Source organism: Acanthopagrus latus, chromosome 2, assembly GCF_904848185.1.
Source record: "Acanthopagrus latus isolate v.2019 chromosome 2, fAcaLat1.1, whole genome shotgun sequence".
NCBI classification, from domain to species: Eukaryota; Metazoa; Chordata; class Actinopteri; order Spariformes; family Sparidae; genus Acanthopagrus; species Acanthopagrus latus.
Window position 1 is genome coordinate 18,322,500 of NC_051040.1, and position 21,098 is coordinate 18,343,597.

At 40.0% G+C, this 21,098-nt stretch overlaps 1 protein-coding gene across 5 annotated transcripts in view; it reads left to right on the forward strand.

The window, feature by feature from the left end:
* The window catches only part of LOC119007361 (arf-GAP with Rho-GAP domain, ANK repeat and PH domain-containing protein 1-like), a 52,137-nt gene continuing 31,039 nt past the window's right edge, over positions 1-21,098 (forward strand). For 2 of the 5 annotated variants that reach the window (XM_037076984.1, XM_037077000.1), the window contains exons 1-5: positions 2-290; positions 10,946-12,091; positions 16,686-16,849; positions 18,959-19,047; positions 19,126-19,208. In XM_037076984.1, coding sequence (XP_036932879.1) covers positions 11,031-12,091; positions 16,686-16,849; positions 18,959-19,047; positions 19,126-19,208 — 1,397 coding nt within the window. In that variant the 5' untranslated portion in view covers positions 2-290; positions 10,946-11,030. Of the gene's footprint in view, positions 291-721; positions 743-10,945; positions 12,092-13,334; positions 13,525-16,685; positions 16,850-18,958; positions 19,048-19,125; positions 19,209-21,098 lie in introns of those variants that run through there. The other 3 variants (XM_037077010.1, XM_037076994.1, XM_037077019.1) reach the window with 3 other exon arrangements.

The following is a 21,098-nucleotide window of genomic DNA, read 5'->3' on the forward strand; positions in this document are numbered from 1 at the left end:
GCATGAAGCGAAAAGAAAAACGCCGGAAACACTTACTTCCCTTCCTTCAAAACAAATGCCACATAAGCTGAAGTCGGTGCTTATTTTTTTTATTTTGAAACGCATATGCGGAAGTTGAATGTTTATTTTACTATCGCTCGACACTGGCTGTGTGAGTCGCTGCTGCTTTTTCACCCGTGAGAAAAATGTTCTCCGCTATTTGGCGTCGTAGTTGTGACCACCAATTCACCTCGAAAACACACAAGGCCGGTTTGTTTCAGTCAGCTGGACGCTTGGACAGACTTGACAAGGTAAGACAAGCACACTAATGACAAAACTTTCATGTCAAGGCAAACTTTCCCACAGCAGCTGATGAGAATAGACACATAAACCCCACAAATCCGCACCAACTGCCCGTTAGCTTGAACGTTGCGGTGAAAATAACGTTGGTAAGTCGGAGGGAGAGGGTTCGTGCCAAGACCCCGCGGGGTGAGTCCGGTTCAGCTTTTAACGGCTTGCTGTTAAATGGAGAGGAGGAAATAATTGAAGACTTTTAATTGGTTGATGTGAAGTTGTTGGACCAGTTTGGTTGTTTCTTCTCAGCTGCCTCAGGCTGCTCCAGGCTCTCTCCGGTAAAACTGGAGAGGAGGAAACGGACCGCCTGCCACACAGGGTTGTTTATCCCCACTGGAATTCATTGGGTCTTTAAGCTGGCTGCATGGATGGACTGACTATTAAATAGCGGGTTTAACTGAAATCATAGGTAAAGTAATTGATCCATGTCTTGTCCTAAGAGAGCTCATCATGTGCCTGATTTTCCCACATCAGTCCGTTAGCAGGTGGGCATGCGACAGGTGGACATCCATCCTTCTACCCATTTACACTCTTTCCACCGCTCCAGTCTGCATTTTCAGATTACATAAGTCCGCCTAACTGCTCAAGCTTGTTTCTTCAGCTGCTTATTTCTGCTTTTTTTTTTTCCTTCTTCTTTTTTTTAAAAAAGGTCTAGGGCAGGGCTTACAGCTTCTGGTTGATAATATGTGACCAATGATGTAAGTCTTTGCAAATGCTAGGAGGTAATTTATTAAGCAAAATGTGAAAGTGTTTCCTTTTCACTGCTCTTGCACTCTGTAGACGTTTTGCTTGTGGGCTTGAAGCCCCAAAATAGAGTACTTTCTGCATGTCTGTTTCCCCAATTGAGCCTTAAAATAAGTCAATGTGTGAGTTGAGTGTTCAGAACTGCTGAACCATGAACAGTAATCTCAGTTGTGATTAAACAGATGACATTTTATTTATGCAGTATTTGCAGAACTTGGCAGTATATTTTGATGACCTAGGCAGGGTTCTTGTCAGAGTCATGTGAGTGAGTTTAAAAGAAGGATCAAACAACCAATGTGCATTTAAATGATATGCACCAATTCATCACCTCAAAGGGCGACGCAAAACATGACCCAGCTATTTTTGCCAGTTCGGGGATATGCAAAATAAGCTTTTAAGCCGCATCACGGCCCTACCGACCTTGTTTTGTCTAGTTTTGGACACTGGTAAAGAGTATGCTGATGACTGTCTGTTTTTGGCTTTCACCTGCACGCTGAGTGCCACATATTGCAGTGTCACAGGATGTTGTTCATCTTGGCAGCGATATTGGTATCTCTCTACCCCCTCAACCAATGATTTTTGTGTCAACCAGTGCGAAATGCACGCTAGGTCGAGCCAAATCAAATTCACAGTCTTGATTTAGATTGATTGCACTCCTACAGAGGGAGAGAACTCTGAATTATTTATCGGTCATTGACATCAAGTTGCAGCTGAATGCCTCGTCTGTCTTTCCCTTCACTCCGTCTTTCTTTATCCCTCTTGTGTCTACCACTTTTATTCCTTTTGTTTCCCTCTTCGTCTGTCTCATACGCTCACATGATTACTCACCACTGAATCACTCCTTAATGATGTGAGAGGAGGATCTCGCTGGTTCAGAGGGCTCATCGAGACTAAATGAAGCGGCCTGTTGTGAGAGAGGTGATAAGTGCAGTCCTTTACTATATGGGCGTTTAAACTGAAGTTGTTATTTCTGCTTCAAGACTGTAGATTTTCACAAGGGAAGAGAACACGTAATTCAATGATGATTTTGTACACCCTGTGAAAATTAGATTAGTCTGACATAGAGGAACTCATTTTTATCTTTTGTCCCGAAAGGGGCAAAATTGTTGAAAGAGGAACATTAGACATGATTAATTTGGTTTCTTCAACTTTTTTTCACCTAATTGTAAGTTCAGTCTAATACAACAGCTCTGCAATAAAGCTAGCTTCCCAAGCAACTGTTTTAGAGAGGTGTCCGTTCAGCTATTTTGTTGTTTTGGAAGATGTAGGTTGCGGTGCAGTTGGGGTGGGAGATCTGAAGGCACAATCTAATTTTGAGGCAAATCCTAGATGTGGTGTTAAATGTCATCTAACTTCTGTTTCCAAACTTAATAATAATATAATAATGTCACTGACCAGCAGATCCATGCTCCGTGAACATACTATTGGAGTGATGTCACTAACTAAACGACTATGGAGACTGGACAAATCACTTCATGTGTCTCTCTTGGGTGACATATTTTAAACAATGCAACGTGAGTCATAGCTAGAGGCATGACAGATGAGGATCTTGTGCTGAAAAAGAGCTTTCTTTGATGCAATGCTGTGTTAAATGGTGCTAATAAAGAAATCACATCCTATTTTCAAAGTGGCTATAGTCTACAGAGACAAAGACACAAATTTTAATTATGGACTGTGATTTTGATTACATAGATTGTGACTTTTGGAAGCCAGATTGCCTAGTGTTTCTGATATTTTATCCAACTAGTTTATTTAATTAAAGATAGAGTAAATATTTGAACAACCTCTCAGTATATCTCAGTGTAATTCACCAACATTTTGTAGAATTTTCTTGGTGCAGTTATTTATTTACAGTGATGTTTTCATGAGAGCAGTTTGGCACAGTTTTTTCTTTAAAGCTTTTAGCTCAAGCAATATGCAACAGTGGACGTATGTGAATTTTAAATCAGTGGACTTAAACATTCAAAACATCCATTACTGTCCTTGACATTCTGTTGAAAGATTGTGGTATGCACAGTTTGTACTTGAGGTAATATCAACTGACACCACGCGTACACCACGCAAGGCCACATCATGACCCCCAGAACGTAATACCTAAAGTCAACAAACTGATGACTTTGTTCCCATTAATGGGCTTCTTAAATGTGGTCGGTAGTTTGTGGTGGGTTACCATGGGCAATGTCCTCCTGGGAAATGCACCCTGAAGATTTTGAGGCGAGTGTGCGCACACTGACATGGGCTTGTTCACTCGAGGACATTGTTCAGATGCATTTCTTTACTGGCAGGACTGAGTCACTATTCAGTTTTAGTTGTAAGTGGGCTGACGGTTGCAGCGTGTCTGGTGGTGGGTTTATGAGTCATGTCCCATGTGTGTCTGTGTGTTTTTGTAATCCTTATCAGGATCACCTCGATAGAAATCTGAGGAGGAAAGATCTTCTATGGTGCCTACCCAGCGACTTGTAGTTTGCAAAGTTACCTGGCCTATTAAGCAGCAGCAGAGCGGCAAGACAGGGTGTTCTTTGCACAGCAAAGTTATGTTTTGCTGGTGAACAGTATGAAAATGATGGACTTGCATTCATCCAGTCACTTGTAACATGACTTCAAATGATTGCTTACTGGCTAACAGTAGAGCCTGATTGATACTGAACTTGTGGGGCCATAACAGCTGTGTTTAGGAGTTTGTAGAATCAGAGTTCCATCCATCAGCCAATATGACTTGTTTTCATTAACTTAGAACATGAACAAACAATGTTTCATTTGCATCTTGGCTTTTATTGAGACAGTAGAGCTCAACAGGAAATATAGGAAGAGGAAAGGGTGATAAGCATCAAAGGACCCTAAATGTTGTTGTAGTTGAATACGGTATCTGTCTTAACCACCGAGCTGCTATAAATTGGTTATTGTGACCAAGATACTGTGCTGTATACAGCAGATACAGCAAAGGTGTAACTGATATGTGAGCAGATTCAGCAGCCCAGCCAATTTCATGGTCTAGCTCTACTAAATAGAGCTGCAATGATTACGGTAGTCAATTAATCGACTGGTCGATTTAACAGGGAATTAGTTGCCAGATTCTTCAAGCAAAAATGTCAAACAGTTGCTGTTTCCACCATATTCGGGGTTTGGAGTATTGGTTGGACAACAGAAGCAATTTAATTTAATTATAATGAGCTTTTTTGAGCATTTTTCTCAATTTATCTTGATAGTTCTGATGGATTAATCAATTAATTGTGAAAATAATTGCAATAAAAGTAGTCATTAGTTACAGTATAACATGAGTAGCTGTTTGCTAACACAGTAGCTATAACAACAGATATTATGACCCAAAAAAATTAGCTATCTGTGTATTTTGAATTACAGAAATTAATGATGATCTATATTTTTCTCTCTATAATTTAAGTGGAATTTGAATTAACTACAGTCCAATGCTCTTAAGTGAAATCGCCCTGTACTGCTTTAATGTTTTATCAGTTAACCATCAATATAGTGTGTGTATGTTTACAATGTGGGAATGGAGGCAGTTTTAAACCCAAGTATATTGCACGGCAAAGCTGACGTGGTCTTTTTTGTCATAGGAAATGAAGCCGTTTCCTCCACATTTTCAAAATAGCTGCAGTACAGCTTTAGTTTTGATGCTGATATGTGATGATTTACAACTTTTTACTGTGTTTGTCGATGAACAGCTCGGCTAAATTAATATCATTATCTGTGAGTGAGCTGTTTTTAACACACACACAGCAACGTAAAGGTTTGCAAACGTTCAGATAGGGCTGCAATCAACCAAAGAAATCCTTGGTCGATCAAAGGTGTGAAATCAACTAATGGGGGGGGTGCATCACGTGCATCTGCGGGTGCGCCTGCAATTAAAAAACGATAATTAGACATTGAACTATGCCAATTCTGATATGTTCATATGCTTAAAATGGAAGGAGCAACCAGACAAGTTAGCTTACCGTTCGTAGGTGATATGCCATGTTTGTAGTCAAGCTGTGATACACAAACTGTTGTTTGCAAGCTTTGCATTTGACTTTTTTTTTTTTTTTTTTTTACATTTTCTATTTTTATAAAATGCTCCCACATTGCTGATGTCTTTGGCATGGTAGAATAGGAATGACTGTAAATGAAACGCTTAAAGATAAATGAATATTTAACAAACCATCAGACCGAGGCCTTCTAGCAGTTCTTCAATCTGTTTGTCTGTAGTGGGTTGGGCTAATCCAAAATAGTGAAAACAAGGGTATTCTAATGGCACACTGTTACCTGTGAAACATGGGCGCTCTGAGAACACCCCCATTAGCACTTGGTACTTTCCTCCTGATGAAATCACTGACACTTAGGTCTGCAAAGAAAACCTTGAAACATCAGCCATTGAAGGGCACAAATCACCTTATCTTTATCATCGTCATCATCACACTTCAACACCCGTTGCAAATTTAAACACTGTTTAGCACTAATTGACTAAATTATCCAGAATCAGCATGAAGTGTGAACTGAATTCCACCTCATAAGCCAGACGAGCACATCTGACATCTGCAATGATATGAGATATTAAAATTCATGATTCTGTGTGTCTCAGTACACAGAAATAGTTAAGAATATAAAGCATTTCTAAGGATCTAATACGTAAGTATTTGCTCAGTATATGTGTCTGTGTAGCACATTGTCTTTTATCCATATCTGACATCAAACCTCCACAGCTGATACTTCTGAAGTAAGCTCAGAAATTAGACCAGTCAACCACAACATGAAAATCACCTGCCTAATATTTTACAAGGTCTCCTTCTGCTGTCAAAACAGCTCTGATGGTCGAGACGGGGAGGGTGTCCATCACTTCGATGCTGGCAGTGGATCCTCTAGGTTTTGTGGGTTCTGGGTGGGGTCTCCATGGATTGAGCTTGTTCCAGCCAGTCCAACAGATGTTTGATTGGATTGGGCTCTGGGGAATTTGGGGGACAGTAAGTGCCATTGCTATAGTAGTGTGCAGAGCATTGATTTTCACGAGATGATCTAAGTCATCCACTTCATCTGTCAGTGGTTTCAATATTGTGGCTGGTTTGTGTACGTTATATTCAGCATTTGCAAGTTAACTGGAGGTGATCAGAGCAAGCGTTACTGAGATCTTGTTTCTCTGTGGCTAACAAACAAAAACACATCCTCAAAATTGATTTTTAATGTATATATATTTTGAATAATACCGATAATCATAGTGCAGGAGCTGCATTTAAGTTTATTATTATTATTTACATAATTTACTTATAGTTGTTCTAAATTTGTGACATTTTTTCATTTTTGAGTGTGCACCCTTTACAGGTGGTGATGGTGCCATCTTTTAAAAGGCTGCTGGTAGATCATGACTGGGGGAATGCAGGCCAGCAGATACCATTATTTACCTCAGTCTGTGAGCTTGCTTTGCATGGTGTCTGGTCCTGTGAAACCTACTTCAAGCCTCTTGGATTTTATTTTGTATTTTATTTGATTTACAATAAAATACCGGCAACAGTGTACAGTCAACCTCTCTCTCATTGGATGTTTCTGGACACAAACTGTGAATCTGACATCACCATCACCTTCATCACCTGCATTCTCCAGGTGGTACAAACACAAAGGAAACTCTCTAAACTGGTTTTTGCCACTACACATATAGTTTTACCTTTTGAATGTTGAAATGGAAACTGTTGCTGTGGCTGGTTCAATTGCACAGAAACTACATTGATGTTTGCAGCCAGAGACTACAGCTTACATACTTATTTTTTTAGGCTTCTGGCCAACCTAATGCCGTTGGTTAATATGTTGTCACTGTGAATATTTTAGCCTGTGCATGCAATGAGAGCAGGAGGGAAGGGTAGTTTTGGTATCAGTAATGTGTTAAGTTGATGCTGAGCTCTCATTGCAGTTATTATAGTACAACATGGAGAAAGTGCAGCATTCTCGATATCTGTGTGTAAAGTAAATTGAAAGGGGATATGAGGCCTGAAACACAGTTTCTGAGTTCCCCCCTCCACTAACTACACACACACTCACACTCACACTCACACACACACACACACACACACACACACACACACACACACACACACACACACACACACACACACACACAATATTATTAGGTGAGCGCTTGTTTTGGAGACTGTGACCAGACTTGAACACCATGCGTTTTCCTTCTTCTTGTTACTTGCCTGGGCAACAGAATGCCCCATTGTGAAGGCAGCACAGAGACCCTGTTATTGGCAGCTCTCTGAGTGGGAGGTAGGGAGAGAGGAAGGGAGGGCAGAGAAAGGGGGAGGGAGGGATAAATGAATTGAAATGTCCAGAGAGCAAAATGCTTGTTGTAATCTGCAGAAAGTGAAATAAAAGCCCAGGAAAGAAGGAAGTCAACAGCAATGAACGTTACCTGACTGTGCAGAATTTATAAAGCACCTATAGTTTTATATAATATCGTGTTCGAGTTAAGGTGAAAGCTCTTGATTTCAGCAGTTTCAGACATTTTTTAAAATAGGCTTACTTGCCATTTTGCCGTCAGTCAGATGAGAAGATCTGTATCAATTTATCCATCTGCATTTCTACAGAAAAGGGTCCATGTTATGTTTAGCCCAGCGAAGCACAAGCACAGAAAGTAGGAAGCCCCTTGTTAAAGTGAAGTGAAAAAATATTCCTTGCAACAACTGTAAAAACATTGTATCTACATGATCTGAGGTAGCAAAGCAATCATCAATACATTTAAGAGTGAGCTGGAGGTTTGTTCAAGGTCAGGAGAGCTGCCAATGTAAAGATCCTACTGAGATTCAAAATTATTAACCCAGTTGCTGGCGTGTCTATTGTTTTTTTTTGGGTCATAAAAACTAGTAAAACTATTTGACTGTTGAGTGTTGATAATTTTCTAGTTGTATTTCATGATACTCATGTGTACAGTAACTGTTATGATGCCTTACATTTTTATTCACATGATGAAGGCATTCTTTCCATCCAGGTTTTAAGAGAAGAAAACAAAAAATGTACCTCCAGAAACATTTAAGAGGTGCTTTTATCACAAAATGATTTGGCACAAATGCGCTTAAAATACACAAGATTTATTGTGTAGACAAGCCAGAACTTTATTATGTATCATGCTGTTAGAAAAAAAAGACAACCAATGAGTAGCCAATAAACTAATCTTAGTTTCCTCCTGATTCCAGTGTTAACACTAAGTAAGGCAAAGCTTAGTTAGGCAAAATGTGTCTTGGATATGTTGAGGTCCTTCGTATCTTTGTACTGAATGCTCAGCGATGGAATAGGCATCTTCTGACTTTAGGTATGATGGCAGTTTTCCCAAGTGAGCATTCCTGCCACTTTAACGTAAACTCCAGAGATTAACAAGAAACTATTTACAACACTGTTAAAAGATTGTATTTCTGCCCACCAATTTAATCCCTGATTTTTAAGACCAATGGTCAGGTCGTAGCTCTTATTTTCAGAGTATGTAGAGTCAATGGTCTATTACCCGCAGTGCCACATTCTATTTTGTTCATCACCCACACTGGGCTACTGTTAGAGAAAAAATGTTCCATTAACCTGCCTGAACTCATGTGCTTTAAATTGGTTTTACTTATATCTGCCACATAAGAAGCCATGTGTCTGTATTCCTGCTGTGTCACCCAGGTCATCCATCACATCATCCAGCATAGTTTCTAACTGTAAAGCAGTTAAACCCACCAAGCTTTTAGTTTGCTGGGTTTTCCTCAGGATTGTTTTGTATGTATGTATCAGTGAGACATCAGTGAGATGTGAGATCTACTTTGAATTTTAAAAACAGATCTTGTGATGTGCTTTTATCTCGTTACAACTTGTTTATTGTGAAAACCTCCTGACTTTTTTCATAAACTGTTTAGCTACTACCAACTATAACTGTGACTGAGCTGTTCCTAATAGTTTTTCTCACCTACTTTAACATTTACACCTCTTGAAGTTGTTCCTCAAAGACACCCACACATCACACAAACAGAACACACAAGGCTGATTAAGTGCTACGATAAAAAAACAAAAAAAGAAAAAGTTTTTTGTGTGCATCAAAAGTACTTTTTGGAGGCAGTATTTGTGTGTTTGGTCGATGATTAATGTTCCAATGATGGCTGAAGACCGATGTAACCGTAATTCATTAAGTGTTTTGAGTTCCTCAGTTTAAAAATAGGAACTGACTTTGATCAGAAGGCGAGACTCACGCTGTCCCTGTGCCTTGTGGTGTCTGCCCTGTTTGACAGGAAATGAAATGCATTCATTTCAACACATGCACACCCTGGCGAATAGTATTTCTCGGACTGGATAGTGCGGGTGACTGTGTGCTCGGTCAGCCTCCTCAACCCTTACTTCCAGTCTCCAATCAGATCCAGGTCATATTTTTTTTATATTTTTTATCAAATGTACATATGCTTAATATAATCATAATTGTTCACATAGACACATTTCAGGTGCCTTGGTATATTACATTTGAATTGTTATCATATTAAGCTGTGTGTGTGTTGAGGAAAGAGTGTTTGTGGCTCTGCCTGAGAAACCAGCAGCTTCCCTTGTGGTCTAAAGAGATAAACAGTAGTGAACACTGTAGGCGTTTAATGATTTTGACAAGAACAAAATAGCCCTTCTTAGGAATGGTCCAAAGTTGCAACACTGTCAAAATTCACTTGTTTTGTGTGATAGTGCTGGTTTATGCGTTTACAACAGCCCTTACTGTCCTTACTGTTGCATACAATCCAGCAGGTTTGCATCATGTGAATGCAATGAGCTAGCACTGCCTGCCGTTTGCTAATCAAGGCCTGACATTGTGAAAGATCTGTGTGTTAAAACTTCAAAAAGAAATCCTCATGCTTGTACAGTTTGAACGACGTCGTAAATGCAGTAAGTACTGCTTTAGAAAACCAGAACCTGGGGAGGATGGAGATGTTTTGTGGAAAGCTGATCTTGAATCTACTTCTGCAGTGTTCAAGTGTGTTAGAGAGAATTGAGTGAGTCAGTGTGTACGTGCTGTGAGTGTCAATACTTGCTGTGTCAATTGCACTTCCTCTCATAGTGGTCTCCTGTGTGATAGTGCTACAGTACTGCCTGTGTGTTGGCTGCTCAGAAGAAATAATCTTTAAGTTAAGCAATTTTAAAAGTTTTTTTTTTCTGTTCTTATGTTTATGGAGCACAGATCCGGTATGTTTGTCTTGTATGTGTAACATATCAGGGATACTATTCTAATAGGTGTTCCCTTCTAAGTCATACCTAAATTATGTGGGCTGAGCAGTGACCTGAGCAGTGACCTGAGCAGCTTCTGGATGCACAGTCATTGTTTGTTTAAGTGAATTTAAGCTGTATATTGACACAGCAGTGAACAGAAGCGCTGTTGAAAATGATAGTGCTTATCAGAATGACTAAACTGCTGGGGGATCTCAGTGTAGAGGCGCTCAAACAACTTCCTCTTTTACCGAGGTGATGATAGTCATCCCTCATGACAAAAATATGTCATACACAACTCTGAGGCTGCTGTTAACAGTATATAAAATGTGGATTTGTACAGTTCATCGGGATTATTAATCATATTTATTTATGTCTTTCAGGAAGCCAAGTTATTATTACACTTATTGCACGTCTCAAAGACGTCTGCAAGTCTCAGTATGGTGTGTATGTAACACGTGTTTTTCATCATCTAGTCTATAATCAGAGTAATGTGACGCACAGTGATCTGTTTTTAGGAACTAAAACAAAGTTTTTTGTCTAAAACAGGGAAAAAATACTCATTTTGAGCTGATGCATGCTTTTTTAATCATTCCTTTAGAAACCCCTGTATTGTGTAATTTATTTCCTACAGTAGATTGTGGTATTATACATGTTCATGTGTTTCTGTCTTCCACAGATCGTGTAAGCCATGATCTGAGAAAGTCTGCGTTGTCCCTGTGGATGCAGACTTGCCATCACCGCTGCGCTCACACTCATCAGTCATGTCTGAATCCCGTGTGACTGTGTTGGACTGGTTATGCGTGCTTCGTCTGGAGCAGTATTTTGAGGCATTTCAGAGCGCCAGGCTGGTAACGTTACGACAATGTCGCAACCTCACGCCAGATCAGCTTGAGCAAATGGGCATCACTCTGCCAGGTCACCAGAGACGCATCTTGGCTAGCCTGAACAAAACGCATGGTAAGGGTGACACATATTCTCAGCTTGGACAGTTTGAGAGAGATCAGAGATTGGAGGAAACGGGAAATGCCCAAGTGTTGCAGAGTAAAAGACCTGTGCCCATCCCAGGGGAAGAAAAACCTGTCCTTAAGGAAAGGGAGAGAAGAGATGGAGAGACATTGAGACCTACACCCAGGGAAAGAGAGAAACCAGTCCCCAGAGAGAGACAAGTGCCTAGTGTGAAAGAGGACATTGAAGATGGAGGAGAGAAGAAGCCAGTTCCTGTACAAAGACAAATAACACCTAGAGGAGGAATAGATGGAGAGACAGATGGAGGAATAGATGTAGAGAGGGAGAAGCCTGTACCTAAAGAAAGGACCAAATTTCGTTCTAATGCCCAAGCAGACTTTCACCCAAGCTCTAGCCTGTCTCCAACTTCTGACCCCTCTTTGCCCCCTGTCCCCCCTCGAAGCACCCCCAATTGCCCTCCACAGCGCTTCACCACTCCCCTGAGCCCCTCACCTCCCGCTCGAAACGCAGTCTCCCCCAAACTGGACACACATGTGGTTAAAGCCCCGGCTTTATCGAGCAGACAAGCGTCCCAGAATTCAACCCCCACCGGCACGCCTACCCACACCCCCACACATGCACCTCTTCACCCTCCCAACTTCGCTTCCGCCCAGGCTAGGCCACAGACGTTAGCCATACAGCCACCGGCCCAACATTTGGGTGGTGATGGAAGAGGAAAAAGTTTACCCGGCTCCCCTGTTGCCCCCCCTCCCAACGATAGAAATGTTCCACCTCTCCCTCCAAAAGCAGGGGCAACACCTAAAGGCCCTCCACCTGTCCCACAACGTTGTCCTGCACTGTCTCCCAGAACTCACAGGTAAGGCTGAATTTTTTTTGAATGTTAGTTTTTGCATTTGCTGTAATGGCTGACCTGATGATTTGAAATGTATTTTACTTATATTCCAATACTGCCATTGTGAACTGTATGCATGTTAACTTTGAGTGGAGGAATAATTAGGGTTATAGTAATATGCTGTTCCTCTAACTTTGCAAACAAATGATGGTCTTCTGTGTTGGTGTTTTCTGAAATGATTTGTGTAATAGCCAGGTAACTTATCCTCAAAAAAGAAAAAGAATAATGGGGATGATGATATTCAACAAGATTCAAAAGAGAGTATGAAACTGATGTTCTGCAAGAAGAGTTTATAGCTATTGTTAATTTTGCTCTTGTCCCTAGCTGGGCTTTTACAACACCTCTGTTCTTTAGTTCTCTTAGGATTGTGCTGCCATCTGTTGGACAAGGTGGAAGCTGCATCTCTTGTCAACTTCAGTAGCAGTTTGACACCAAGAATGTAGTGGGGACACTTCCTTAAATGTAAAATTAGGCACTTCCTGAAACTGAGTGGCTGAAGCACATTGGCTGTGACTGACTGTATGACTGAGTTGACCTAAGGCTTAGTGGCCTGTTGAATACGGAAATATGCAAACAAGACCTGTTTAGTGTGGTCTATGTACAAAAAAAGCTTGATCTATGAGACTGCTGTTTTGTGGGTGTCCATACGAGACGACTGAAGTGCATACATGTGTGGGTTTTTCAAAGGCTTCGCAGTGACCTTTTATTCACTAACATATCCCTATACAATTTTCTGTTCTTTTGCAGAGTTAAATTGTTTCTCACTTTTTTTTTGTCCGATTGCAAAACTCATTGTGACTCTTCCCTTTTTTCCTCACTCAGCAGACTTTTATCCCTGCAGTAGTTTCACTGAGAAAACTGTAGCAGCCCTTTATCATATGTTTATGTAGTTTCTGGTGATGGCATACAAGATAAGGAGCTCTTTCTTTCTTCTGTGCTTTTCGTCACCGGTAAGGGAAAGGAAACTTCAGCCTTGCCTCAGGCTTTGGACTGGTTCTTTTTTGAGAAACATGTTCTCTGTCTGTGTTTTAAAGGGAAGCTAGATGCAAGGAGAGGGAGGAAGTTACAATGGAGAACAACACAGAGCGGTTAAAAACTCTCCTTCTCATTAGCTTCTGTGGAGAGAAGGAGAGAGTGAGGAAATAAGGCTATAGGGGAAAACAAAAGTGATTTGTTACCATGAATTACCGTCAGACTTTATGTAGCCTTGACCAGCACACATTCACACGCTCTCTTGTTTCCTTGTCAGAATGCTTTTTTGCCTCCTCCCATTTTTAGGTTAGTTGGTCATTTCCTCCTCCCTTTTTTTTTTCATCTCCTCCAATGTGTGGGTGTGTGTGTCTTTAAGCTTTTTGTATCATCATGGCAGAGGACTCCCTTTGAACATGTCGAGACAGGTAATATTGATCCTGAACATATCTTTACATGTCTTTTCTCAGCCTGGACTCGTCTTCAGCATGTGCTTTCTTCTCATCCCCCTCCTCATTCTGTTCTGTGGTAGGGTTTCAAACGAGGAAGACTTTCTTTCTTTCTGCTCTTGTTTTCTGCTGTGCTACATGCGTAGCTGTGTTACGCTTATTACCAGTTAATAGAGAACAGGTTTGACCGTGTTAAATTAGTTTGTTTTACCTTGACTGAAGGAATGTTCTTGGCTGAGACCAGATAGCCTGCTCTGTCCTTTGACTTTAGGTGTTTAGGAAACTGATATTGGTATTTGTGTTTGGTCTGAATGTCTGCGACAAAACCACTCAGATGGGATTTTCCAAAGGTGTCCCTGGTGTGTTTAGTTGTCATGGATATCAGGTGTGCTCTCTTATCTTTAATGTTAGCACTCCCCATCATCAATGACATGTGGAGCATTGTTCAAACAGAAATGTAAAATTCTGTACATTGGCTTTGTGTAACAGCATAAATTAGCTTTCTGCTATGTTTTGTTTAGCCTGCTTAAGACCAAAACAGACTGGAAACACCATAACAAAGGGGACAATTAGCTATTGGCAGATGTTCTCAGTAACAAACAAGTGTAACAATTTCCCAGAAAAGGTCATATGCACCTAATAAGGGAGGACAAAATAGCGTTAATATTTTTTCAGCCTACTGTCATCCGTTAGCTTGTGGAGAGCAGGTTAAATATAGCATCTAGCTAGCCCCCCTCTCAGCAATCCTCCTCTGAGAAAAAAAGGAGGAACTGTGTCAACAGGTCAGTTTCCCGTCATTGTGAGACTGTGTATCATTTTCTGGATGATATATGAACAGAGCTAATGAATAGGTTGTGTGTGTGTGTGTGTGTGTGTATGTATATATATTCATTATAATTTCTGTTTCAGTTAAGTATGGTTAGCTAGACCATTTTGTTTGTGCAGGAGCAAGTGCAGGAACAAAGCAATATGATTTGTCCACAGGGGTCCATTAATGTGGTATATATTGATTTAATGTAGGTATTTTTCATCTTGACAATACAGACAGAACCTTTAAGTGCCACCTAAAGTGAAACTAGCAGAGCACTTTATGTGTCCAACAGCTAACAAAGCTTACTTCAACAACTTTAAATTGAGTATGTTGTCTCTGAAGTACTAAAAATTTGTTTTGGATGTAGAAATCTGTTCTCAAGTGGTTTCCTGTACTGTGTGACTCAAATCTCACGATTTGTGTGACTGTAATGAAGGAAATTCACTAAATATGGAAATTAAAGAGGAACTTTCACAATACTGGATGGACTGAAACAAGGCCTATGTGCTCACTCTTGACTTTCCTGTCAGCATAACAATAGTGAATGACTGTTTTTAACATCGTGTGAATGACTTTATTCCCCTATGTTTGAGTTTATGTCTAGACTGAATGATTCATAAAGTGGCAACAATATGAAAAGTAAGCAAGAAAATCAGTTTTAAAAATGTAATGCATTTTGTGGTTCTTTATACGATAAACTGTAGCCTGTATTTGTAAACGTACATTGATAGTAAAACATTACACTGTGCTTTATATGATGGAATAAATTGAATATGCCTTTATGCATAGCCAACATTTGCCAAATATGTGTACATATGTGCATGTATGTGACGAGCAAATACTCATCAGTCCATGAAATGAATCATCCTTAAGCTGTTGTAATATTTGATGAGTCAATGTGTTACAGTTAGTCTATACATATAATGTGAACAAGCAGTGGAGGAGTTGTTTTCTGGCAAGATACTGTGCGAGATCCACACGGAATTCCCTGCATGGATATAGATCCTCTCTGGCTCAGGAAACGCTAGACAAAGTAGCTAAGGAGAGTTACATGTGTAATACTTGGCCTGCTACCAATGCATGGGATTGTGTATTGTAAGTTTCACAATGTGCAAGAAATAGAAGTGCAGTGAATGTGTGCTGGCCAAGAAAGACGAAAAATATCATGATAAATGGTATTATCACAATATTCATCAGACCTTCCTGAAATACTTCTCAGTGCTAAAACAAAGTAAAATTGCAGTGGATTTAATCAAACCTTGCAGCTTTGGCAACACCATAAGCAGGATGGTTGTTTATGGCGTTTCGATCCTCCGACCTTCACAAGATAAAATTCCTGAACTCAGTGGTTTTTGATCCGACCTACCTGTGTATAAGACCTTCTAGGAGAACTTTCTTCTATGTGTGTGGTGCTGGGTGTCAATAGTTAAAGGGCAGATCATCAGGACTTGCATTATGGTGAGAGAGAGTTGAAGCTGACCCGGGAGGAAGAATGTACACACAGTGTGTGAGATCCTGTGTGTCAGCCATGTGAAATTCACGCTTTCTCATTGAACATTACCACTCAGCATCCCCAAAGTAGCTTCAGTTAATCCACAAGGTAAGGTGCCTAGTAAAAAGGTGCTGCCTTCCGGTGAATCAAAATAAACCAGCACATAAAGTGTTCATGGTGCCCTCTGAATCCAGCCATAATTATGTTAATGTACAATACAATACAACATGTTGGCGGTATTGTTATGATTGTAATCCTCCACAACCGGTTCATCTCTGGAGCAAACACACTGTATATGTGTGTGTTTGCAGGTAATCTAGGTATGCTGTGTTTACATGGAGATCTTGCAGGGTGAGGCGGGTTTAGACTTGCTGCTTCAAGGAGAAGCAGAGAGGGAAAACAGAGGGGAGGAGAGCAGAGGGTCACCCTCTTTGCCACAGCTCTGGGAACAATTCTCATATGACCGAAGAAGACTCTGCCGAGACTACAACTCTAGAGTCAATAATGTGGACTGAATCAGGTTACCATGGTTGTCTCCATACCAATCTTAGAGGCCTCTGTGTAACTTTTTCGCTCGCAACCAGACTTTTTTTCCCTTTTGGATTAGGAGCCTGGAGTAGATGCTGTTGTCTTTGACATTTTTATGAAGGAATGAGAAAAGACAAGACTGGAAGGGACACAGGAGGAGGGATAAGGCCTTTCCTCCCAACAAAGGATGTATAGAATCAGTCGTCTGTTTGGGATTTTCACAAGATCTGAGATTACTGGAGTGTCTGAGGACTCATCTCCTGCCCTTCAAACCTCTACTGACCTCTCCTGTACCCCTTTATCCCACAGCCCCACCAAGACAATTGCTGATGAGATGCAAAAAGACCAAACTCCACAGGTCCCACCTCGCATCAGGACGCCCCAAACTCTAGAAAACACACAGCTGTCAACTCAACCTGACACTTATCCCTCTGTGCCTACGAGGATTGTGTCCCAACCTCTACATGAATCCCGTACGTACTAAAATCAGCATATGATACTACACACATAATTCAGCATATAATATATTTTGTTTTTTGCTGTGGGAATGTTATCACACCTGCATTTGTTTACAGTAGGAATAGGCTACAACTTCACATCCTGCCAATTTCTGCTAAAAAATTTGAATAATGAAAATGTATGTGACTGCTGCTGAATAGCACTTGTGCATGTACTCCCTTGTGGTAGAAGAGCATGAATGAGGATTAAACGGGTTGTAGTTTTTACTGTACAGATTTGATCATATTCAGTCTTAGGAAACAAATGTGTCCATGATGCCTGTCAAAGCTTACTAAATGTTCTCTTTAGTTTTTACAAATTACAATAAGTTCTAAACCTTCTCTTACCAGTTATTGCAGGTTTGATTAGCCTACTTCCATTCTGGGTTTATTTAAGTTAGCTCTACTTAAGGCATAACCAATGACACGGTCGGTCAACCGTCTCACAACTTCCTCCTCTGCAGTCGTTCTTTACTGCTGTGAACCAACAGTACTGTCAGTTCTATGTCAGTTGGACATGACATTGGGGTCTAAAAATCTGAGACCACTAATGGGGATACTTCTATTTTGCCATTGTTTTGAATGTTATAATAAGATTTCCTGAGTCAAAAGTTAAGTCAATGGAAAATGTGCTTGTGCATTCTTTCCAGATTTATATGACAATATTTCAGATTGTCAAAGTGGTGCCAGGCTTTTGGACCCTACTGCATATTGGTGATCCAAGTTTTAACACAACAGTTGGTGAGAAAAAACCCAATTCCACAGAGCCTTGCCTTGCGAAATATTTATTCCAATTCCCAGAATCAGCCATATGCACACGGTCTCATCTTGAGTTAAAGGAGCCTGGAACACAGTTTGGAAGGGAGCACATTGTATGCATTACATCAGAGGCTGCAAATGTCAAAATATAATAAAAATAATAAATCATGAGTAAATTAATAATTTCTCATGTAAAATCATACCCACAATATCTTTTTGCTTCAGGTTACTTATACCGAGCCGAGCTTTGTAATTAAAACGGTGAATAGATCATTTGACACAACTCATTGTGAAAGTAGTATTTTTGCTCATGTCATGAATGTCATGTTTGAAAATTAAAGAAATGAAACAGACCCTTCATGTAAGAACAAAGTAGTTTAATACAACTAAAAGAGAACCATGAAAATGTTGACCATCTTGTACAAATCAACACTGCAGCTTTATTTTATATCCCTCCCTTCTACATGTCTCTGATCTTTGTCTGAAGGTGCATTCAGTAAACTAGGTGAAAGATAGTTTGATCAAGTTGGCTCTGAGTTGGCATTATGGAACAGGTGTTACAGGTTTTAAGCTTAGTTGGGCCTCAAGTATAGTCTCTGTACAGTTCAGCCAAAGTAGTATCACCAGGACTGTTTGTTAAAAGTTAATTTTCATTGGAAGACATTTCACTTGTGCTACTGATGGACTGTTGTCCATGCTGTCACAGACCAATACATTTGTCAGCTGTTTGCAAGCATGCAAAGACTTTGGGCTGCAGTGCTTTGTAGTAACAGACTCTGTAAACTTGCTGTCTGTTCTCAGCTAAAAAAAAAAAAAAACAGTTTCAGATTGATATTATTGACATTACCTGACAGGAGGGAGAGTCGAATATTTATTTTCTTGTGTCACTCAAGCTGAAAAACTGGTTTAGGGAGCTAGAGAGTCCTATCACACTGACAAATGGATATCTTGTGCTTGCACAGTGACACTTTCAGCTGTCTTTGCCAGGCCATTTCATTTCTGTTGGCACATAGATCAGCACAATTGACGCTAATAACTTGAGTAACCGGAGTAATCAGTTATGTTATTTACTTTTGATTGTGTACAGTTTCCCCATTCTTGCTCTTGTCCAACAGGTATCATACCACATTTCCAAGTGTGGCTTTAGTAACCCTCAAAGAAAGACTGAAATGTATTGAGCTTGAGTCTGGTTGTATGTGTCTTGAGTATATGGATGTTCAACATTAATGGGACATTAAAGACAACTATGTCAGTGTTTTAAAGTTCCTCTGCAAACCAGGCTTACAGATGCGCAAATCGATTTCTGCTAATCCTCTCCTCCCTCAGGGTTGGGTTCAGTCAATGATGATTCTGATGACTACGAGGATCCAGACTTGTTATACCCAGGTGTTCATCGTTTGAACACACCAGACGGGGTAAGTGTTTCCTCTTTTTACACCCTTCTTTCTCTTCTTCCCCTGCAGTGTGTGACTGACATCTCTCTCCTTCTCTAGGATATGACCCTGCAAGTGCCCGGACAGCGAAAGGGACGCTATAGTTCTTTGTGCAGTGATGATGAGATGCTGGATGATGATGAGTAAGTCATGCATCAACACACAAACTATGAACACACGCCCAGACACTCATGCTGTACAATAGAAAGATGCAAACAAGCAACCACAGAGACAGGTTTGGCTTTTGAAGTCTGTACATTGCTGACTTTGGTAATCCACATATAGCTTCAGTGTGAGACTGAGTGTTTCCCCACCAGGGCTTTGTTTGCTCATTGAATATACAAGTATGTATTTACAGATAGATACATTATTTTTTCTATATGCATTCCAGAAACAGAAAAGTAGAACTGAAATTATGTTGAGTTGGACACAAGTTGAGGGACGCTCATACTGGTTTGTGCAAAGGGGCTGCCAAAATCAATCAAAAATTAAAGTAGTCCAAGTAGCCTTGAAGCTGCTTTAAGTACGTTTGAAATAAACTACACACTTACAATTGTTCGTCTCTAAAAGTTATCTGTAAATGCAATTGTCTTATTGTCACTAATTGTCTTATTAGTGTAGAGGCCTGACTCACAGGATTGTTGTCACTGTTCAACGTAAAATGTAATTATGAAAGAATTGGAGAGCTTGAAATAGTGACAAAGGGTGAATCTAAACAAATGTGTTTGTTGTGATTTAGAACCATCTTTCTGTCTCTGAAATTCACTTTTTTGAACATATTTTACATCCTCAAATGATCACATCTTTATGCACAAAGCAGGTTAGTTGCCTTTCAGCATTTACATCTACATGAATACAGTAAGTTCAGAGCATTTAAGTGCTCACAGATTTTGCCTGGGCCAAATAATCAGAATCAGAAATCCTTTAATGTCCCGCTGACGGGGAAATTTGTTTGTCACAGCAGTGACAGAATATTACAAAAACAGAAACATATTACAAGAACAGAAACAATAGCAAAAATAAGCAATAAAATTAAAAAGGGAAGAAATAGACATATATACATATTTACATGATATAGTGCAAAATTAATAGCAGTTTTTTGTTTGTTTTGTTTTGTTTTGTCTTTTTTTGATGTAGATTTTAAATACAGATAATAAATATGGGTGTTAAGGAAATTGACCAGAAAGTGCAAAAACAGAAGTGATCTTGTGCAGACATACTGCACAGTGCAGGGTACGGGGTGAGGTCTATAGGCTATTGGGAGCAGTGCTGAGGAAGGAAGGACCTGCGATACCTCTCCTTCACACATTTAGGGTGTATCCGTCTGTTGCAGAAGGAGCTGCCCAGTGCTGAGTGTGAATGCACTCAGTGAGTTCTGCCTCCAGCCTTGCTTGCTCATCAGAAATGGTGCAGACCTCAACAAAAATTATTAACCAGTGTATCTTTTTTTTTTTTTTTTTTTTTTTAAAAATTTACCTTGCTTGGGTAAAACCTGCTTTTGTGTAACTATAAATACTGTGAATATGCAGTGCACGGGCAAGTATACCTGTATATTTACCTTTTTTTCTAGCACAATTTATTACAGGAAACAGTGAGGTTGTGCAGCTCTCTCAGCTTTGTTGTAGTTGTAAGTACACAAAACCAGAAATTTAAATTCACATATGATCTCAGGAATGCCCCATTAATCAGTGCATATACATCTGTTCCATACATCTGCTCAGTGTTGAATAGGAATGTCTTTGATAACAAAAAGGTTGATGCATTGTTCATCTTGCTTCTTGCCAATCATTAATTAAACAAAACCACTGTTATTATTATATAGAGGCGTGTGTGCAAGATGTTCAGAAATTTTAAAGGTAATGAATGTATATGAGGTGAAAATGGACTAAATGGTTGAAATCATGCATGCTAAAGGCTCAAGGGGATTTCCATTTGTTTTTCTGTTTTGTGAGCTGCTGCTTATTGGGCCTGGTATGTAGGGGTCTTTAGGAAAGTTTGGGTAATTTTAAGTAATCAGTTTTAACTCATGTAGA